The sequence below is a fragment of the Micropterus salmoides genome, unplaced genomic scaffold (genome assembly GCF_014851395.1).
Source record: "Micropterus salmoides isolate LMB-PRFRI ecotype aquatic unplaced genomic scaffold, ASM1485139v1 Ms_hic_scaffold_20, whole genome shotgun sequence".
Lineage (NCBI taxonomy): Eukaryota > Metazoa > Chordata > Actinopteri > Centrarchiformes > Centrarchidae > Micropterus > Micropterus salmoides.
The window spans coordinates 26,100,038-26,119,147 of record NW_024041151.1 but is presented as its reverse complement, the minus strand read 5'-3'; the positions used below and the strand labels follow the sequence as shown (position 1 = coordinate 26,119,147).

Genomic DNA, 19,110 nt, shown 5'->3' with positions numbered 1-19,110 from the left:
CGAGTTCTTAAATAAGACTGGAAAATCTTACAAGGATGCTAGTCCTCTGTGGAGAATCAGATTTGTTAGTGTGTGCATGAGTGCAGAGAAAGAAGGAGAGATCAAAAGAGAGGCTGCAAACTCTGTGTGTGTATGAGACAGAAGAGTATATGCATGTATCTGTGCTGTTTAACGTGTATTTATGTGTTTGCTTTCAGGCTCTGCCGTATGTCTGCCTGCTTATTGCCATGCTTTTCTTCATCTATGCCATCATTGGAATGCAGGTGAGTCGTGACCCGCTAGACCAAAGGAAGTCAGAATGTAATGATTTAGTGGCAGATGCGTCGTAGAAACTGTAGACCTATTTTGACTAATTAAACCTCTTCTCAGAACTGTGTGGGTGTGTACAGACTGTGCTCGGTTGACATCCTCCTGATTTTCCTGTTAGTTTTGTTACCATTATTATTAATAGTACATACAGTTTGGTGACCTGAGCAGCAGTCATATCAGATAGGAAAAAAAACAGACTTAGTGTAATGTGGCAATAATGTATTACAACATGTCCAGAAACAAGACAATAATAGTGTAGAATGCCATAATATAACTTGGTGAAAAACAACACTTCGAATACCGACCCTGGCACAGCTTTGTACTTTAAAGAAATAGTTTGACATTTTGGGAAATGTGCTTATTGTTCATTCTTGCCAAGTGTTCAATGAGACGGACACCACTCTCATGTCAGTCTGCTAAATATAAAGCTACTGTCTAGCCAGCAGTTAGCCAAGCTATACTAAGCTTAGCTAACTGTGTCTGTTCTGGGACATTTGTGGAAAAATTTACTTCTTAGTACAAGATGCTTCTCTTCTTGTACCTGCATTTTCAATTTTGTGATGTAATGTCTGCAGTGTTGGGCAAGCTACTAGGAAAATGTAGTGAGCTAAGCTACTAGCTACTCTACATTAACTGAAGCTTCACTACACAGAAGCTACCCCCAGTGAAATGTAGCAAGCTAAGCTACAGCAACATGGCCAAAGTAGCGAAGTTACATCTAAGCTACTTTAAAATTTTTAATATTTTATAGTTAGGTCATATATATATATATATATATATATATATATATATCCCCCTCTCACTCTTCTGGACAGAGACCTCTGATGTTTTTCCTGGAATATGCAGTAGCCACTCTCCCAGTTTGGGGGTCACAGCCCCCCAGTGCTCCGATTACCACTGGCACCACTGTTGGTCTTACTTTCCACATCTTCATATATATATGTATATAAAATAATTATATTTTTATTGTTTATGTGAATTTGTGCTCTGGCACCATTGCTACCTAAACAACGTAAATGTCCATGGCAAAGGGCGAGAGAGAGAGAAAGAGAGAGGGAGATCTCATCTCGTGGAAACAAGTTTCTTCCACAACATATTAAAGTTTCCTCCTCACTAGAGAAAGAGCTGCTCAGGCTGGACCCTGATCCTTCTCATAAGAGGTGTTACAATAACTATCACAATAGAAAGTAAACTCAATCGCGCATGTCTTTACTCGGATCGGTACGTGATGTCACCGTGACAAGAAGCGCTTCTGCCGGCTACACATACAGGTCCATGTGTGGCGGTGGCATTACCTTCAGAAATGTTTGGGAAAATGTACCGCGTGTGGAAGCTACCGTGCTACTCGGTCAATAAAAGAGCTTCGTTACTGAAAAGCTATCTGATTCTGAAAATAGCGACGCTACTGCCCAACGCTGAATGTCTGGGGCACAAGGACACTGCCAGTGATCAAAGATAAGGCCTCACAGTGATCATACATCCTCTTTCAGTTTGTTTTTCAGCTTTGTGAGTATTGCTTTTATTGTTCAGCATTATACCTGAGACTATCTCTCCTCTAGAGACTGTTAAAGGAGGAGGACAATATGAGTTACATGTGTAATATATCAATCCAACAAAAGAACCCTGTAAAAAAACACACCACACTATGTTTCTAAACATTATAATGGTCCAGTCTTTTGGGATTTTGCATTCATGAGATGTTTTGTATTAAATCCTCCTGTACAACACCACAAACATCTGCCTCTAACATTACCATAGAGCTGAATCAACACATCTGTAAAACAGTTTCAATGAAAATTTTATATGATAAATTTCACAAAATGAGTATGTATTACATGGCTACTGCCTTGGATTGCATAATATTGTACAGGTTTTTTTATTTGAAGTGTATTTCTCCCATTGTTTAAAGGTGGCGGATATAAAGGCCTATTTTTTATTCCTTGTTTATATAAGTTTGTCATGGTGTTGATGAAAAAATAAGTTGCAATTGTCGTACTGGGTCAAGATGCTACATACATATTTGACTGCTGTCAGAGGTCTCCTGGGCCCAACAGCCGGTGTTAATAGGCCAGCAGGATGGACATGCTGAGGGGCAAATAAATATTTGACAAACATCTGGGTTGTTTTACTGGACTCACAGCAGTGGGATATCACAAGTTGTGGCAACTATCCATTCAGTCTCTCTCTCTCCATTCAATTTCAGTTCAAATCAGTGAAACATGTTGACAATGCATATACATAAACTAGTGACAGTGAAGGTAAATACATTTTAAAAAAAAATAGAACATAAACAGCTAATTACAGATAACAAATCTAATTTATTCAGTAAAACAGAAGGAAAATGACCTCTTATTTGCTTTATTATCATGACTAGTGTAATTAAGTACAGTGCTGTTTGTACAGGGGCCATCACAGTAGTTTTGATACAATGGTATGCATAACATAGTACTAGATATTTGAATGTAATAGGTATTGAAAAGTATGTAGGAAAATTTCTTATTCATTGACAAACTGTGAATGTTTTTCTTTGGATACCATCCTGTCAAATGAGTTTATATACCTGCAACAAAATGGCCCAAAGCTGACCCAAAATTCCAGTCTAGTTCCGGTTGGTGTTGTTTTTTTTGGCATAAAGCTTCATATCTTAAGTAAGTGTCTCAAATTTTGTACAAGCGGGTCCAGTTGGTCAGGTTGTGTAGCCCACTAAAACTTGGTTTTACTATGTTCTATAACATTAGATCATCATCTAATTACCATGACTAAACTATAACATTTTATGTATTATATTTTTATATAGTATTATTTTTCAAGAGTTTAATGATGAGACCACCAGATATCATCAGATTGGTGCACGGAAGTACTTGACATTATGTTTTTCCCGCCCACTTAAAATCAATAAGAAGAGCACAGGGAAAAAAACATATACAGAAAATGTGAAATATCCAACATCGGAAACAAGAAAGTGTGTTTGTACAAAGAAGCTGACACATTTCCAGGGCCTTTAAAGACGTGGGTATGGGCCCTCTTTGAATCTCAGTTTGAGTGCCAAGCACCACTCTATTGTTAAGTCTGTGCTACAGTAGCTCATTATAATCTGTAAATGTAATATGTAATATGTATTTTAAGTACTGTAGCACAAGCAGCCTTTGGGGTTTGGGGTTTGCATTTAATAAACACCACCTGCTCTCCTGCTGCCTCAGGTGTTTGGAAACATTGAGCTGATTGAGGAGACGGCAATAAATCACCACAACAACTTCCAGACCTTTTTCCAGGCACTGACCCTTCTGTTTAGGTAATACTGCTTCCATATTCTAAAGATTCTGCTGCCACAAATAATTCAGTACCTACTAATAACAAACACTAAACCCAGTTCCTGTCATTGTTGAGCAGTGTTTACATTCACTTTGTGTACATACAGTATGCTCGTACCTTTACTGTGTTGTGCGTGTTTCAGGAGTGCAACAGGCGAGGCGTGGCACGAGATCATGTTAGCGTGTCTCAGTAACCGGCCATGTGATAAGCTCTCTGGAACTGCGGGGAAGGAGTGTGGAAGTGACTTTGCCTACTTCTACTTTGTCTCCTTTATCTTCCTCTGCTCCTTCCTGGTCAGTATGAATAAAAACAGAGGGTTGTCCCATCTGCTCTAAAACTGTGTTCTGATTGACAGAAATTGTACAGAAGTTTGGAGGATTTGCATGCGTTAGGCTTTAAACTACTAGTTGGAACATCTGTGAACTTCCTCAAACTTACATTATTGTAACAAATGCTCATCATCAAAAGTTTCCTGTGGTGAGACAACTCTATTTGCATTTTATAGTAATCAATGTCTTCTTGCACTGTGCACTGCTCAGAAAATGTGAGAGTAAAGTGAAAAATGGGATATTTGTATTATTTACTTTTAATGCAATTTCCACACATTCTTATAAATAATCAAATAAACACACATTCATTCATTGGTTTTAAATGAAACCCCCAAAATACAGGAAAAAAGGAGCCCTAATTGTTGCTTACAATAGCAAAGTAGTGTTGTAAATGCACCTGAAAATATTTATGTTACGTTTAGGAAATTAACCTAAAAGGGTTTTGCAAAATGGTCTTTAAAATATATTTTTGCAGTTTTTTGGCTAAAATCATGTAAAATCACTAAAATAGTCCTTTAACTAAATTTACTAACATTACATAACCTACATAATTTGAACTATTAGGTACTAGCTTCAATAAATAGGAAACATATTCTCTAATCTTTCTTTTCAGATTGAAATTTGATAAATATTTTTTAGCGTACAAACAAATATTTATAATAATAATAATAATCTTTATTTGTAGAGCTCTTTTCAAAAACAAGTTACAAAGTGCTTTAACAAGTGTAAAGACAATAATACCCAAGAGACTATAATACAAAAACAATACAAGATAAAAGCATGAAAACATTGAAAAGACTAAAATACTTATTATTATACTCAATATTATTTATTGTACATGTTTCCATTTACTAGATGTTGAACCTATTTGTCGCTGTTATCATGGACAACTTTGAGTATCTGACCAGGGACGCCTCCATCCTGGGGCCTCATCACCTTGATGAATTCATCCGCGTATGGGCAGAGTATGACCCTGCTGCCTGGTAAGTGCCTTTGATGATTCTAAACTACTATAGTTAAAGTCAACCGTTATAGTAGTCAGTGTCAGTGTTAAAAAAGAGGCAGTTTGTTTTGGGAACAGAGGTAGGCTAGGTTCCAGCAGGATGAGTCTGTGACGTGGGACTGGAAAAATCCCATCTTAGCAGCGGCGGGTGAATGACATTAAGCCTGAGCCGAGAGTCGGCTGCAGCTGGTGACGAGCCCCCTGTCGGCCGGACTGATGCATGTAAATCCAGCGTTCCGCTCGGCGTCCACTCAGCCTTCTTTGCCGCTAAGCCAGCGGGCTCCAAAGCTCCTCAGTCTGTCATTGTGGTGTGAAGAGAAACTATTTCTATCCCTCCAATGGGGGAATACAGGTTTATGTCAGTGCAGATGTCAGTGCCCTCTCTGCCCCTCACACCAACACTGTTTAACTTGACTAAAGCACAATATAAATTCTGAGTTAGACAGTGTGAGGCATAATGTGTCTCAGATTATGTAAGGCTCATTAAGTTTTAAAGAAGGCTTCACAGGAGCCTTGTCTGTGAGTCAGGACTCCAGGAGAGGTGTGATATGTGAAATATGAAATTGTCATCTCTTGACAGACATTACGGGGGAGGAATTTTTATTTATTCCTTTGAATATAAATTAGTTCAGAGAAGTGCCTACAGTAACATTCAGCATATTTTCAACTGCTTTGACTAATTTTTATGTCAGGTTGCAGCCAAAATGTTTAAGACTTTTATATGTTTTCAGTGACTTATTTTAAAAGGAGCAGGTCTGTAAAAACAGATTTTACCATTTTATGTCCTTTGCACATCCAAATGTTGTTGTGTTTTCTGCTGCATGAAAGTAACGACCACTTTGGTTTGTAGTAAATACAGGGTTGTAGCCATTTCCTAGTTGGTGTTTTTTGGCCAGGGATTGAGGGTTTTAAGGGGAAGTTTAAATTCTACAGTGAAAAACATGGTTACTTAAAGTGGTGGTATTATGCTTTTTGGCTTTTCCCCCTCTCCTTTATTGAGTTATATCTCTTTTTTGTGCATGTAACAGGTTTGCAAAGTGAAAAAGCCCAAAGTCCAGCCCAAATGGAGTTCCCATCTCCAACAGAAAACTCTTGCTCTGAACCACTTGAAAACAGCTGTTTGTATTCCAGCCCTTCACTTCCTTTACTTATGACGTCACAATGCAAACGCGTCATAAAGCTTGCCAAGCAGCTAGGGGGTCAAACCAAGCTAGTCTGAGCGGAGGCCCTTTGGCGCCTTTGTTTGATTTTCCATTGTAGAAATGTTGTACCTGTACCTGCTTCCAGGTACATTATCTCGTATAACCTCACCTCTGTCCAGGTTCCAAGGGAGCTGAGGGATACTAAAATGTAACGTGAAAACACGACAGAATGCTGATTGTTCAGAGAGAATATTATAATATTCACTGCATCATCATTGCATGCGCCAGACAGAGGTCAGCAACAGAAAGTTTTATATTTTACAGTTTCCGTATGGAATTTCATCACTACACTTCTGAGAAGTTTTGAGGGGAGAAATCAGCTGTGTAGATTTCGAATATTGACAGTTTTATGAGAAGTGATGGCGGAACAAAAATGTGCTTGAATATTTTTGGAGTTGAGGAGCTCTGAAAATGGCTGCGGGGGAAGCCTGCGCCAACCCGCAGGAGGAGCGTGTGAGGCCGGCCAGCCGCCCGCTCACAGAGCCCTCTGCTCCCGCCGTCACACTGACCGCTGCAGCAACAACGGCAGAGGAAAACACAGCTGGAAGGTTTTCATACCGCTTATCTGTCTTTACATTCTGAGTGATATTGAAACGTTTTAACTTATAAAAAGAGAAAGCTGTGTGGGTCGCTGGTGTGTGGGTCGCATTGCACATTACATCGCGGCAGTTGTGTGTGGCGTTGCTATGATGACAAGCTACGTACTATCTCTGGGTACTATCTGCAATGGAAAACCGAGCAGGGCTGAGTAGAGTCGAGTCTATCGATTTGCTCTATTGTAGCGTTTTTCGGCAAGGCAGCATAGATCGTCAGAACACCGGCAACAGTTCAGCGTTTAGTCCTGATGGTAAGATGTGGAACAATGATGTTGTGGACTTGAGTAACTTACACCATCTGCTAGGTTACGGTCGCAGTCTGAAGCAGCTTTGATTTAGATCACACTACCTTGTTTCTTATGACCCGCCCTTCTCTGCTTCTGATTGGCTAGTAGTCCTTACCTGGGAACTGCGCATGTGCAACTCCCAACATAGATTTTGTACAAGTAAGATGCATCACTCTGTAGCTCAAGAGCGGAGCGTACAACACAAGGTGAAAAGAGGAGCTGCAGCAATGTGCAGTATGAGAAAAATATGATCTTTTTTGAAAATTAAACCATGTAAACCTGTTCTGGTATAACCCCTAATTAAGATTTTGAACCTGAAAATGAGCATAATACCACCTCTTTAAAATTCTGATTTCAGTATCTTATAGTATAGAGTATATTTTGACAACTTTAAGATGAACACAAAAATCTCATAATTAAAGGAGTATTACTCCACCAGAATGTTATGACAGTCTGGCGAGGGCTTTGAAAACCTAAAAATAAAATGTAATCAAAAATCTCATTTAAAAAAAATCCAAATAATAATTTTGAGACCTTTCATTCTTTACAAATCTATTTCTCCAGGCTAAATCCTGGCTTCGACCCTGATGTCTTGTTGTGATGAAAAGTAAAAAGAAAGTAAAAGAAAATGTGCCACTCTTTCTCTCTCTAAGTAAGAAAAAACAATAAGCTTGAAAAAAGATGAAATTGTAATATTTTCATTGTCAAAATAAACACCAACAAATTTACAGATTTAGCCGAACTGAAACAAACAAGCCCTGAGTAGTAGTGTATTCTTTATGCTGCTGCTTCTGGAGTATTTACTTAAATGTTAATGCCGACTAACTTATGACATATTATTATGGAAAGATGTAAAGAAATAACCTGTGACCTAACCTCTTAAACATGTCTTATCTTTTTCAGTGGGAGGATATGCTATCAGGATATGTACAAATTGTTGCGTTTTATCTCGCCTCCCCTGGGCCTGGGGAAGAAGTGCCCTAACAGGGTGGCTTATAAGGTTTGCACACCCACACAGTCCTTTTGTTTTCAAAGGGATGTGATGGTTTCGGACTGTGAATGTCTGTTCTCATTCCCTGCGGTGCCAGAGAATGACCTAACCACACATGCATACAAACACGAATCGATCCTTCACTAACCAGCTGGCAGGTAACCATGGCGAGTGCAGGAAACAATGCCGCAAGTCAGGCTCCAAAAAAAGGCATCAGATGCAATGTCTATGATATTTTCCTGCTTCTAAACACAGCAATGAAAGAAGAGTGGGCAGTGTAGAGAGAGCATTGTGTGCTTTGTTTCCACTTTGGTTACTGCTAATGTCTTTTAGCATGCTGAAACAGAGTGCATCTTAAAGGAATACTCCAGTGAAAACCTACTTTTGGCTCCCCCTTGAAAGGTGGGTCTGAAGAGTTTTTTTCTAGCTGCTCCTTTGAGAAGGACAATCTCTGTAGTCAGCTTGGATTCAGTCTTGAATAATGGATTCCAATGATGCAGAGTCAATAAGATATTTAAAAAATCCACAATTCTCAAACCACTCCTGCAGCATAATCTATTTCTCCCCTGTTGATCCATATATTCAGTATGTTCCAAAAACGTAATTTCTGAATTGTATATGGAAGCGTAAAGGGGACTATTTTAAAATAATAATGTAAACTTGAAAATCTAAAATGTAAAAACATTATTTTCCATATTATGTGTTATTTGAGTAAAATTTTTAATGAAATGGAAAAGCTGTTTAACATTTCATGTAAGATGTGCCCCACTGCACAGTGGACAAAATAAAATAAACAAAATTATGAAAACGAAAATACAATATAACAATTTATTCTATTTATGCAAGCAATATTTAAGTAAAAATGGCATTTGACATTTCATTTTCAAAGACTTAACCTGCTTTACAGTGGACAATATTCAAATGCAACAAGTGAAACAGCGCCCCAGTCTAGTGCATTTACATTTACAGTACATGTCAACACAGTTTTTTGGGGTCGACATTAAAATGAAAAAGCAATGTGTAAGTCCGTTCATCAAGGTTGGAATGAAAAAATATAAATTTGTGTTCTTAACATTAGAACCACCAGGGTTTGTTGTAAACCTATAACCGCCATAGCTAGTAGAATTTACCTGCTATAACAATGCAGTGATTTTGTGAATATTTCTGCTACATGTTGCTCCAACACACTTTGGCAAACATTCAGCACCTTGGCTGTGCATTTACTATAAACACCATCCCCACATTTCAGGCATTTACAGAATGTTTATTCTATTCTATTCATTATGCCTCACCATGCAGGTCGATCACCTGCGCTCTGCATCTGTGAAGGGCACATCCACATGCAGTGGCTCCTTTGATGTCTTCCACTTGTTATAGCCTATTATATTCTAAACAGCTTGAATTTACATGCAGCATACAATTTAGAAAAAACAACTGACTATTGTAGTGTTTTATAGGCGGTAATAATAATAGCCTTATAATGTTGGCAAATTTTTACTGTTCTGCTAACTCCATCGGGCATCCAGAGAATTACACATAGCTACATAAATGTAAAAGTCCACACAAAAGTATTTATTCGAAAGAAACAATTCCATAATTCAAAGTAGATTTTTACTCAGTGGAAAAATGTAAAATGATCACTTTTACAAAAATACATAGTGTTGGAACACTATATAGCGCCCGCAGGTCAAAAAGCACACAAGGGAGCTGCACGCTCTCTTGAAGGGATCGCAAAACACACCTCTATCACAGGGAAAAACTAGGCTACTGCGGAATTAGTTTTGATGATCATAGCCTACGCAAAAGCTATAGGCCCTAAGCATTGCTTTTATGCAGCTTGTATGTATGTTTACTTCATGCAGGTGGATCTCTGTCAGATAATGATCTTGACATTTTTAACAATAGGGGGCGCTACATAACACACTTTTAGGGAAAAGTCAAAGGCTGTGGGACTTGAATATTATATTGGAAAAAAGTTACATTCAACCGAAAAACAGCTGCGGGTAAAGTTGATGGCGGTTCTGGTGTTAAATAACCCAGTCACTGATTGAGAAAAACAAACTTTTTTCTTTTTTTTACAATGTATGCTCAAAATTCTAAACAAGAGAGCTAAATGAACAACTTCCATGTCTTGCCATCGCCTCAAAGTAGCTCTGCAGCTCTGCTGCATGTACCGTATATAGCAATCTATTGGAGCGTAGCAAATATAAGGGTCATTGGCGGAGAAGTGGATTATGTTGCAATGAGTGCTTGTAGAAGTTTCTGAGCATGTTTTTACTTTTTATTGTGAGACTGGGTTGTCATTGGAATCCATTGTACTGTGAATCCTACAAACATTTCAGAGCCCCCTTTCAAGGCTACAGGTGGTGAATGTTTGATACTCCAAAGATAGATTTTTGGTGGAGTAAGCCTTTAACATAAAATGCGCTCTCATTCCCAAATGCATTTCTTCCACCAGTGTCCTCCCATCCAGAAATCTCTGCACAGGGAATCCTCTGGAGCATCCTTCCCTCCTTCCTCCTCTGGGATCCATTCCTGAATCCTTAAATCCAGCTAGGATGGCATTCCAGATCATGATATCCTGGAAATCTTATTAACAAGGATTTCTGTGTTTTCCTCTTTTCCCCCCTCCCATTCTCTCTATTGGATGTTGCCACTTTCTGTCATGATGTAACATCCCCTACCTCTTCTAATCCCATCACCTCCTCACCTGGGAAACCTTCATACCTCCCTCCATGAACTCCTACCATCATTCTCCCGGGAAGCGGCCGCATCACTTACCATGATATGTGCGAGATGCTTCGCGACATGTCCCCTCCGCTAGGTTTGGGAAAGAAATGTCCCCCCAGAGTCGCCTATAAGGTAGAATTACTCCTTCCTCCTCCATACCCCTCCGTCTGCAGTCACCTGTAAAACATACAACATCAGGCTTCTATCAATGTGTCGTAGTTGGTTTCTTCTGGCCTGCTGTTGTGTTGTTCTTTCTGTTCATCTGTGAAGCTCTGTGGCCTGTCCTGCTCTGTGAAGGTTTACTGTATACTCTGTTCATCTACTGGAGGGCCATGCAACACTTATGAATAAAAATAGTTCAGAGAGCTGAGCAAAACTATAATATGTGACAGTTCTCCACAAATTGAGAACGTACTGAGTTCTACTGAGCTTTTTAGCCTAATTTGGCTCATAGTTTTGGTTTTAAAACAGTCTCAGCGCATTGAACTTTGTTTACAGTAGCAGCTGTTTGGTCAGACAAACTCTGATTAGGGTGTACTCACACTAGGCGATCCGTACCGTGCCCCAAGCACGTTTAACCCCCAAACTCCGGTTCGTTTGACCAGTGTGATCGCTCACGGTTAAGCGTAATGTGTCCGAGCCGGGCCCAGTTGAAACGGTGGGCTCGGCCACAGTTAGGCTGGACTCCGGCACGGTACACATCTAATGTGATCGCTAAGCATGCCGGAGCACGGAACCCCGACACAAACTCCACTGTGCCGTATGAGAAAGAGCGCGCTTTTTTCTTCCAAAGAGTGCAGTGTTGCCCACAGAATGACAGTCAATATTGACTTCCAGCTATTTACAGCGTGCTTACCTCGACAACCTGGTGTGATCTAACGTTAACATAACTCTCTTTATTAGCTAGGCTCCTTACATGCTCGCTAATAACTTTTTTAAAGGTGGGTCTCTGAAATTGACTGTTGTGTTGGACAGATTTGTGCAGCGGTGTTCATGAGAGACAGAGAGAGAGAGAAAGACACTCTGTAATCAACTACGATTTTAAATAGACCTAGTAAAATAAATCACACATCAATATATGGCGGTCGGCCTTGATACTGTGGCAGGCTGCCACAAACAAATCAATGTATGGGAACACTGACTGAGTGATGACATAAAGTGCTCCGGCTCAGATCGTTAGGCGCAAAGTGAGCGCAGGCCCATGGGGGAGTGGTGAGGGGGGACAATCGTGCTCGCGCACGGTACAAGGCAACTGGGCCTAGTGTAGAGTACACCCTAACTCACTGTACACCACCTGTCCAGCACCAAATAAGAGACAGACAAGATCTAACTTTGTCAAATAACTTGGATTATGGAAAAAATATGTGCAGAACTACCACGGTTACCTCAGAACTAATGTTCCCTTCAGCCTCAGATGTAGTATGTGTTTAGTGCTATTTAGCATGTTAGCATGCTAATGCCTGTAACTATGATCTTGAACCATAGACTATATATAAAGATAAACGAATCATCTCCACTTCCACCTCAGCTGAAAAAATGTATTTGACCTCTACTTAGATTTTTTATTTGGCCAATGTCACATCCGCTAACAGGAGGGGGGGTGGTTTAGACCTATACTGCAGCCAACAACAATGAAATTAGGTGAAAGGTGATGTATTTCAGTCCCATCTGGATTCAGACCACTACAAGATGGGCCATTTAAGAACACTTTCACCATCATCCATCAGCTCCTGCATTGACTTGATTGAGGGAGAACCTGGCACATTTATCCTATGAGTATATGTAGGACTTGTAAACTAGTGAAGTAGCCAATATATAACTCACCAATCCCCAGGTAGTCCCTCTAGGAGCTGTTTACCTTTTAGCATACAGACTTAATGTGAGTGGTTCCAGTGCATGCACAGCTGTCGAAATGAATCACAGTTAAAGCAGCCCTGCCCTTGCCCCAGTTAAAAATGTCTGGGTCTGACGTGGTCACATCTCTAAATATAACTCCTGTTTTTGTGAATCGACAGAGGAAGACATGAACAAAGACACAGCGAGAGCAGCAGCAAAGCTAGCATTTTTTCCCCATCTCTATTTTTCTATTTTTTCCCCCTCCCACTGCTTTGCAGTTGATCGCGGCCCTTGTTAACCTCCCTTCTTGCTGAACACATCTTCCCCTGACAGTCACAATTGTCCCTGCTACCCTCTCGTTTCCAGCTTTGTGTTTCGTCTTCAGGCTAAGTTTCACTCTCTTTCGAATGATCTTTCTTTCAACCTCTCAAGGGATTTGCATCCTTTCTTCCCTTTCCTCTAGCTTCACTGTGTGTACGTGTGTGTGTGTGTGTGTGTGTGTGTGTGTGTGTGTGTGTGTGCCTGGTAAGCATGTCCTCTGCATATGTGCTTTTTGATTATGTGTTTCTTTGTTTGTCTGATGCTCTTGTCTGCAGTTACCATCCTTCTGCCCTCTGTTTCTGGGCAAAAGACGCAAGACTTTACATGCGTAGATGCTTTCCAGTTGAGGCGCTTACTCCCCCTCCTCCTTCTCCTCCCGTCTTTCCCTGTCATCTTGCCATCTCTTAATACTGTATTGTTATGCTCCCACAGTGAATATACTTTCTCCTTAAATCTTTTATCTCTGCTTGAAGGAAATGGGAATCATCAGCTACAGTTGTCCTTTTGTCGCAATTGTTTCTGATGGTTTTTACTTTTGCCTTTCAGTTCATTTTTTTCCCCTTTTAATTAGAAGATCTATATCCAGTACATGCCTCTACCACCCCTCAATCCTCACTGTGAATGTGGTGTACTAATTCAAACATGTGTGTATGAATCATTTCATTTCATTTCATTGCAGCATTGATCCAGAAGTCCTGCATGGTGTGGATTTAATGCAACTCCGTTTGTACTTTTATAAATGAATGTCTGATGATTTTTAAATATCATAACTGTCTGTATGAATACTGATTCATTAAGAATAATAGAGCCTTTGTGCTGCCCAGTAATTGTCACTAATCACTAATCTAGATGTTTGAATCTATAACATGTCAGAAAATAAGGATAACTCAAGATATATATATATATATACTTTTGTTTTTGCCCCCATTCATCATGAGCTGAACTCAAAAATCTTAGACTTGTTCCTATTTCTCTCAAATATTGTTCAAAAATCTGTGTTAGTGTCAAGATGCTGATCAGACAGCATGGGTATTGCACAGGTGTGCCTTAGGCTGACCACAATAAAAGGCCAGCCTAAGGCACACCTGGCTTCTGGTGGATTTGAGATAGTCTCATAGCAACAGCAGCAGCCATAAACAGCACAGAGCTCCCTGCACTGATGTGTTTAGTGTGTGTGTATGCTGGTCACACAGGCTGAGGCCTTTGCATGGCCTGTAACTTTTAATTAACTTATCGAATAATAATTTGACAGAAAATTAATTGCAACAATATTCCTAAATGTGTGAGGATTTTCTCTGTTTCATATCATTATGAATTAAATATCTTCTGTTTTTTCTGGACAAAACAAGACACTTGAAAACTCTAGGATATTGTGATGGGCATCTTTTACTATTAGTTAGTTGTTTAGTCTATATAAGTTATAGACTAAACATTTAATAGAAAAAAAACAATCAAAAGATTAATCATCAATGAAAATAAGTATTATTTGCAGCCTTAACATATAACTGTGGAGGTTCTTCACCTGATACTTTAAATTAAGTAATTAAATTAAATACAAACAAATATTCATTACTTTGTACTCATTACATCCAAAGCTAAAATTTAAAACAGCTCATTTGACTTATAGCTACATATTAAATCCAGTCTCCTTTCCCTGAGCTGTTGATAGTTCGTTCCTGGTTCATGGCTCTTCCTTTTTGCTTCCATCCCTCGCAGCGCTTGGTAAAGATGAACATGCCCATTGCAGATGACAACACGGTGCACTTCACCTCCACATTGATGGCCCTGATTCGCACAGCCCTGGAGATCAAACTGGCATCTGGTGAGAGACTAAAACTACAAAATCCAGAATCCCTTGCGGCCGGACTGAGGGCTCTAATGTTAATGTGAATGGCGGTGATCGCTCTGGTGCAGATTTGATGTGACATGTTTATGGGCGCATCCCCAGGGGTCCTGGCGCAGCGTTTGTGCGATGCTGACCTGAAGAGGGAGTTAAACCGAGTCTGGCCCAACCTGTCGCAGAAGACCGTCGACCTGCTGGTGACGCCACACAAATGTGAGTCGCAGTTTTGTTTGGGTTCTACCCAGGAGTTTGCTTGTCACTTTACTTGTTCTTGTTTATTTTTGTAAATTTAATCTTTTAAAATTGTCTTTTTATATGGCTGTGCACTGGCTCCTATTTAGTATTTTTTGTATTTTATTGAGTCCTAAATGTCTTACTTTCCTGAAAAATAACTGCTGAAAAATACAGACTCTGGTGAGATAATTGTAGCCTGTTTCCAGTCCTAATTAACATGTTTCACTTTAACCTTGATCGTAGTTCATTGATCTGTCTTATTGTCTTTTTTTAAGATTCTAACACTCATTTATAGATATTTCTTGAAAGAAATAATCATACAACACTGGCAGGTTTTTAACTTGACTTGAAACTAAGTAAGACTAAAGTCTGTTTTTGAGCCATAGAGGTTTTAGCTTCTAAACACACAATACAAATCAACACATTTCACAGATGTTCTAGATTCTAGAGAAGATTTTAGAGTAGTGCCTGATTTCTTGATGTTAGTGCACTGATATGAATTATTCTGCTTTTCTTGTCAACATGCTGACTCAAATATAAAGAAAAGTCAAAATAACAACACTGTGTACAGCTTACTGTTTTTCAAGTAAACATGACAGTAAGGCTCAGTTCACACCCACACCGCCCAGGCATACTGTCCATGCCCCCCCTCTCTGAGCTGTCCTTTGTTGCTCATCTGGCGCCATCTACTGCCCAAATGGAGGAACTGTCTCTCACTCTTTTCTCCTCTTCTCCAGACAATGAGCTTACTGTGGGGAAAGTCTATGCAGCGCTAATGATCTTTGACTACTATAAGCAGAATCGTGCCAAAAGACTCCAGCAACAGAATTCTTCTGGGGGACCTCAGGTAAAGAGCTGAGGAAGGAAAGAACTGAAGGGAGAAGAAGGGAGATGATTTTGTGTGTAAAAGGATTTTTATATGTATTTATATTTTTATATTTTCTATTTCTGCTGACTAAACAAGACTAACAAGACATAACCCCTTGATATTTCAGACACACATGCATCAGGTGTCTAATTTCAAAGTTTTCAGCTCATTTTTTTAGTGATGTCTTAAGACATTAACTCCTGAACTGAGCCGAATAAAAAGACAATTATTTTTTTTTGCATCATTAACCCATGTTTTATTCCTTATATCAAACTCCAGCTTTGTTGTGGCCAAATTTTCTTAGTTTTATGAAATTCTGAAGCCATTTAAGTACTTTTTTACATTTAAGTAGTATTTTTATTAGGATTTTCTTAAATTATAGAATATTTTCATTGTTTCCAGCAGGGGTGTCGTGTGGTAGTCAGAACTATGCATATTTAAAATTCATCTGCCAATGGGGTGAAGTCATTTCACTTGCTTTGTATATGAATTAATAGCGACATGAACTCATTTCAAGTGATCCAATTGTCATTTTGGTGATACAGCTGCAGCCACCTGCGCTACTCTGTCTTACACAAGCTAATTAACTTTTGAAAACTCAATAATAGACTTAATAAAAGACATAAGAGGATCATTTTTATTATTTAATACAGTAACATTTGACCTTCTACTCGCATATAAACTCTCATTTAAACTGATCTGGTGTCTTTCAGTGTATATACAATTTTTTATGCTGGTACCTGATATATTAAAATTGTTAATATAATGACTTTGTAATGACTTTATGACATTTGCTGTTGATCTCTACTGCAGAGTAAACTGGGGGCGTTGTTCCGTCCTATGCTGCCCCTCACTCACATACTGGAAGTAGAACCGCCAATGTCCAGCCCCAAACAGCCCCTTCCACCCAAGCCTGAGCCACAAGCAAAGCTAGATACACTGCCCACCACAACCACCACCTCAGTTAAAAGGGACGCAATGTAAGTGACCGTCTCCTCTGTCACATACAGTAATAATGATTTTCACAAATGTAACCTATTCACATCCTGAGGAACATTGCTTTTAATTCCTTAGCAGTGGTAGAAGCGCCACCCTATGACCACACCAACCACAATAACAATCTGGAGTCCATTTATCATTGACGACTTTAACACATTGTATTATATCTAAAACAAACCAAAACAATTATTAGTTTTATTATCGATAAATCAGCCGATTATTTTCTCGATTATTTGATAAATTGTTTGGCCTTTAAAACATCAGAAAACTGTGAAAAACGGCCATCACAATTTCCTAGAGCTCAGACTGACACAATCAAAACAGTTTTGTCTGAAACTCAAAGATATTCAATGAACTATATCGTAAGCTGAAAATTTGACACCATAAAATGTTTGGCATGAATGCTTTAAATCACATAAAGGATTAATTGATTATTAAAATTATTTTTTTCTTTTAAACACTGACAGTTGAATGTTGTGCAACCAAACACTATCCTTGGTTATTTAAAAAAAAAAAGGTCTTTCCTCAGTTTATATTTTATCCTACAATGCTGATAAGTTACCAATATGACAGTCCGAGCTCTTGTCTGTTCGTATACAGACTAAACCAGAGGAGTGCCATAAAACATTCCCAGTCCGGAGATATTTCTCAGGCAGCACAGAGACCCAAAGGCCGAAGGAAACTACAGAGAGGCCAGTCAGAGGATGTGCCATATTCCACCAGACCTCAGGTACACCAACACCAAGAAAACTCCATCATCTAAATGTCATTTTACATTCGAACTTTGTGTTGCCTTCATACATACTTCTTCTTTTTCTGTCAGGAATTGGTTGAACTGCAGCAGGTGGAGAACATTTCAGACACAGAGGGCTATCCAAGCCTGGAAGGCCACTGCAGAGCGGCTTCTCTGCCCAGACTCAATGCTGAGTACTACGTAAGCTCTTCAGTGCCCGTGATGCCATGCCTCTTGTCTTACTGCTCATTCACAGTTGTTTTGTATGAGCAGCATTCTTGTGATAATATCAGGTTTGGAAAATGCAGACAGCGTGGATACCTGCTGACCCCAACCTCACCGGTCTGACAAGTTCACATGTTTTTTGCCAAGGAGGAAATTCAGGATAGAGATGGACAGCAAAGGAGACAGAAAAAAAGTTGTTGAATTACTGCTGCTACTTCTAAAAACGGAGAAGAGCTATCATATTAGCCCGCAAGCTGTGACTATGATAACCTGCTTGCTACTTTATGCTTTATCACACTTATATCATGAGCAACTTCATTATGAGAAACACAGCCATTGCAAAACCTAAAATCTCTTTCCCCATTCAAGTGGTGCCACACTACTAGTATTGTCATATCCTGATTAAACATTTTTAACTAATTAGCTAATTTACAAAAAACGGCAGGACTATTATATATTTGGATATTGAATGAAAAGTTGAACTGGAGTCAGTGTTCTACTAGATGAGCCTGTAAGTCTCAATTATTAAACCCAGCCTTGGTCATGTTTTAGTGGAATTACCTTTTTTAAAAGGAATAGTTTAACATTTTGAGCTTTCCGAGAGTCACATGAGAAGATCGATACCATAGCTATGTTCCTGCCTTAAGTATGGAGTTGGTGCTTGCTGTGCTTACAATAAGAAGTAGTTAAAAGACTCATCAGTGATTATATCATGTACATAACTCCCCCTAAAACCACAAATGTTGATTTTACATTTGTGTGTGCGTAGAGATTAAATCAATTATATATAATGTGTTTATTAGTGAGCTTTAGAGGTGTTAGTAGGTGTGTGTTTTAACTTTGGACAGCGCCAAGCTAGCTGTTTCTCCATTTTTCCAGGCTTAATGCTAAGCTAAACTAACCATCTCCTGGCTCTAGCTCCATACTTAATGCATCCACACGAGAGTGAAAGGGATTTTCTTCTCTGACACACCAAAAAATGTTTAACTATTCCATTTAGTCCATGTCCCCTGCAGTCCAAATATTGAGATATTAAAAAGGGATGTGAATGAAGATGATGTGCTTTTTATTTTTATAAATTTCACTTATTTTCATCCATGTTTCAATTTTTTGCTCTCTTAATGTCATTTTGTGAGTAGCTGCTCTTCTCTGCTGCATATGGATGTCATGTCAAGAGGATTTGTCTGTCCATCATTTTTCACCTGTCCGATCTTGTCAGTTTAGCTTTGCTGTTTGCCTGTCTCTGTGTTTTTGTCTGTCTCTCTCTCCGTCACCCTGCTGTCTCCCACAAC

At 39.2% G+C, this 19,110-nt stretch overlaps 1 protein-coding gene across 3 annotated transcripts in view; it reads left to right on the top strand.

Annotated features, from left to right (window-relative positions):
- The window catches only part of cacna1bb (calcium channel, voltage-dependent, N type, alpha 1B subunit, b), a 175,232-nt gene that overhangs the window by 144,200 nt on the left and 11,922 nt on the right, over positions 1-19,110 (top strand). For 2 of the 3 annotated variants that reach the window (XM_038733866.1, XM_038733868.1), the window contains 11 exons: positions 198-263; positions 3,510-3,601; positions 3,764-3,914; positions 4,806-4,933; positions 7,942-8,038; positions 14,633-14,738; positions 14,865-14,972; positions 15,731-15,840; positions 16,675-16,841; positions 17,461-17,590; positions 17,684-17,794. In XM_038733866.1, coding sequence (XP_038589794.1) covers positions 198-263; positions 3,510-3,601; positions 3,764-3,914; positions 4,806-4,933; positions 7,942-8,038; positions 14,633-14,738; positions 14,865-14,972; positions 15,731-15,840; positions 16,675-16,841; positions 17,461-17,590; positions 17,684-17,794 — 1,266 coding nt within the window. Of the gene's footprint in view, positions 1-197; positions 264-3,509; positions 3,602-3,763; positions 3,915-4,805; positions 4,934-7,941; positions 8,039-10,794; positions 10,892-14,632; positions 14,739-14,864; positions 14,973-15,730; positions 15,841-16,674; positions 16,842-17,460; positions 17,591-17,683; positions 17,795-19,110 lie in introns of all 3 variants that reach the window. The other variant, XM_038733867.1, reaches the window with a different exon arrangement.